General features: G+C 41.5%; 1 protein-coding gene across 1 annotated transcript; it reads right to left on the bottom strand.

Moving 5' to 3' along the window:
- Positions 1-525: 525 nt before the first annotated feature.
- Positions 526-2,565, bottom strand: LOC110903026. The gene is made up of 3 exons (XM_022149257.2): positions 2,447-2,565; positions 1,956-2,360; positions 526-1,101 (listed from the first exon to the last, which is right to left on the bottom strand). The coding sequence occupies exons 1-3, from the start codon at positions 2,514-2,516 to the stop codon at positions 731-733; spliced, it is 846 nt and encodes a 281-aa protein (XP_022004949.1). The 5' UTR covers positions 2,517-2,565; the 3' UTR covers positions 526-730.
- Between the last annotated feature and the right edge of the window lie 262 nt (positions 2,566-2,827).

Genomic DNA, 2,827 nt, shown 5'->3' with positions numbered 1-2,827 from the left:
GTTGACATACCAATGAACATCTTTTAACTCAACAAAATAGTCTTGATCATAAGACTACGGGGTGTGGGGGACGTCCCAGGCTTGTCCACACTGCCCCCTCTGGTCTTTCCCCATCCCTGTTGTCCCTCCATTGCCGCTTGTGACAGGCCATTGCTTTCTTATCCAACACACACATATACATACATACACTTACATATGTATATATAAAGGGGCACATCACAACACCAATGGCCCATCCCTTGGGGTTCATTCCCCACACCCGATGATGTGGCCGCCTATGTGACGGATCATACCCAAAGACTACCTTCCTCCACACCCACTAGCCTAAGCTGCAGTCCTGACCTTTGTATTGCTCCCTATAATCCGCCAATCTAAACCTGATCCACCATTCGCCAAGACCAAAACACAACAAGAGTTACATCTACATGAGAATCATGAATTGCCCATAAGCATGGATGAATATGACTCAGAACTCATGTGATTAAATTCAATAGATAAGTCCAGTCGATTCCATCAAGATCAAAATATATAATAAGCCACTTCATTATATCATCCATTAGTTTGTGCAACAAAAGACCATGACCCTAAAATAGTAATAACCCTTACAAATCACAAGCAAAGTTAAGGAGGGCCACTTTGATTTAATTCCTACCAAGCTACTTATGTTAGTGATTCACTGTTTCTCATATTTAAAACTAACAATTAGCATATCTAATATATCATGTTCTCATCAAACACGAGGAAGAGTAGCCTTAAACACTCCATTTTTCATCTCTCTCTTGATCATATCATTCTCCCTACGGAATCCCTCCGGAACCCGCACCCCCGCAATGTAGTGCTCGCCCTCTCTTTTCCCTTCAAGAATCAGCGTGTCCGACTCAAACCCCGCCACCACATCCTCTAACTCAAACCCGGGCATCCTTAACGACACACACACTCCCTCCCTAGTCACCACCATCTTCTCCACCCCAGGCAAATTCCCTCTGAAGTATATGCTTTCATCAGTGTCCTTCTTATACGCTGAGAACGACTTACTCTTCACCCCCGGGTGCGCTATTACTTCGCAAAGCATCCGCCCTAGATCTGACCGACCAAACATCTCTGAAAGTACTCATCAACAGACAAACATATAATGTAATAGTAATAGTAACATAATGGTGTACGTTTAACAAATAATAACAAGAGTTAAATGCGATTTTAGTCCCTGTGGTTTGGGCCATCTTGCTAGTTTAATCAAAATGTTTCATTTTTTCGTATGTGGGTTAAAAAAGGTTTCACCGTTGCCATTTTAGTTCACTGGGTTAACTTCATCCATTTTTTCAATCAACGAGAAGGGCAATTCGGTTATTTTATATGCAATTCTGTTAACTTTAAGGGTAATTTGGCCATATAAAATGACCGAATTGCCCTTTTCGTTAACAGAAAAATGGATTAACTTAGCCAGTGGACTAAAAAGGCAACAGTGAAACCCTTTTGGACCTGCGAAAAATGAAACCTTTAGACTAAACTGGCAAAATGACTCAAACCACCCACATACATGGATGGATCTACCTCTTAACAAGGGGTAACCCACGTTGCCACTTGACGCTCTGGCGGTAGTGTAAATTTAGCGTGAATTTTGGAAAAAAAAATTGACATTTTTCCGATTCCGTTACCCCTTTTGTTTGAAATGTTGTCCCCAGCGGCGGACATATAGTGTTAATAGGGGTAGCACGGCTACCCCTCAACCCTGTCTTCGTAGTGTAATCTGTAGTGTAAAAACACCACTCAACTCCTTTTCTGTTATATAAAGGATACACCTGATCCTAAAAAAAAAAATAGGATACCCCTAATTTTTTGGGCTAGTTCCGCCACTGATTGCCCTATATGAGTTTTCTAGATCCGCCACTGCGCACCTACACTAAAAATACTAAAATGGCATTTAACTCTAATAATAATAAGTTAAGTGCATGTACCACAGTAAGGGGTAGGGCGAGTGAGGTGCCGGTTGACGTTAGCCTGAGCCAAGAAGCGATCAGGGGTTTTCTGAGTGGGAAGGCAAATAGAGAAAATACCGTCGTTAAAGTTTACTTTCAAGTTACCATAGGGGTTGTAATACTCCGGGACCTTCATGGATCCCAGGTAGGTTGCTTCGGGTGTATGGAGTTGGAAGAAGAAATTGAAGCCTTCAAAGCCCACCTTGAGTCCGGGAAGTTGACGGTGGGTAGGTCCATCAAAGGATACCCATACGCCTTCTTCGGTCTCCGTCTGCGTCAGTCCGGGCATTTGTACGGTCAGCTGTTCATCTTTCACCAGCGTAAATAGTGCTGATGGGACTCCGGTTTCGGCTTGAACCCTTACAAATTGTAAATCGAATGTAACTGAAATGATCAGAAAAGAAAACATATATTCAGACGATCATATAATGTAGAAGAAGATATTTAGAGGTAAATAAGAAAAGTATTACAGTTTGGGAGTGAGGCGACGATGGAGCTTGCGAGGCGGAGCAGGCAGGAGGTGGAGGAGGAGGAAGCCATAATTTCCGATAATGTTGAAAACCAGTCAACACTCACCAGTGAGGAAGGGTTTTTTTATACTAAAAAACAAAATACATTTTCATTTTCAAATAAAACAAAAAGTAAATATTTTTGTCCTCTTTCTACACATACTCTGGAGAGGTTGTTTGTTTACCTCTTAATAAAACTCTTAATAGTTCAGACCTCTTACTAGTTAAACACTTAATGGTTTAGACTGTTTGTTTCACGAGCAGATGCCTGAATGGTTCAGACATTTGCCTCTGAATGGTTAAGTATTATACTGAGTCTGAATGATTAAAATCTCTAATCTG

This window comes from Helianthus annuus, chromosome 13 (assembly GCF_002127325.2).
Source record: "Helianthus annuus cultivar XRQ/B chromosome 13, HanXRQr2.0-SUNRISE, whole genome shotgun sequence".
NCBI classification, from domain to species: Eukaryota; Viridiplantae; Streptophyta; class Magnoliopsida; order Asterales; family Asteraceae; genus Helianthus; species Helianthus annuus.
This window is presented reverse-complemented; position numbering and strand designations above follow the sequence as displayed.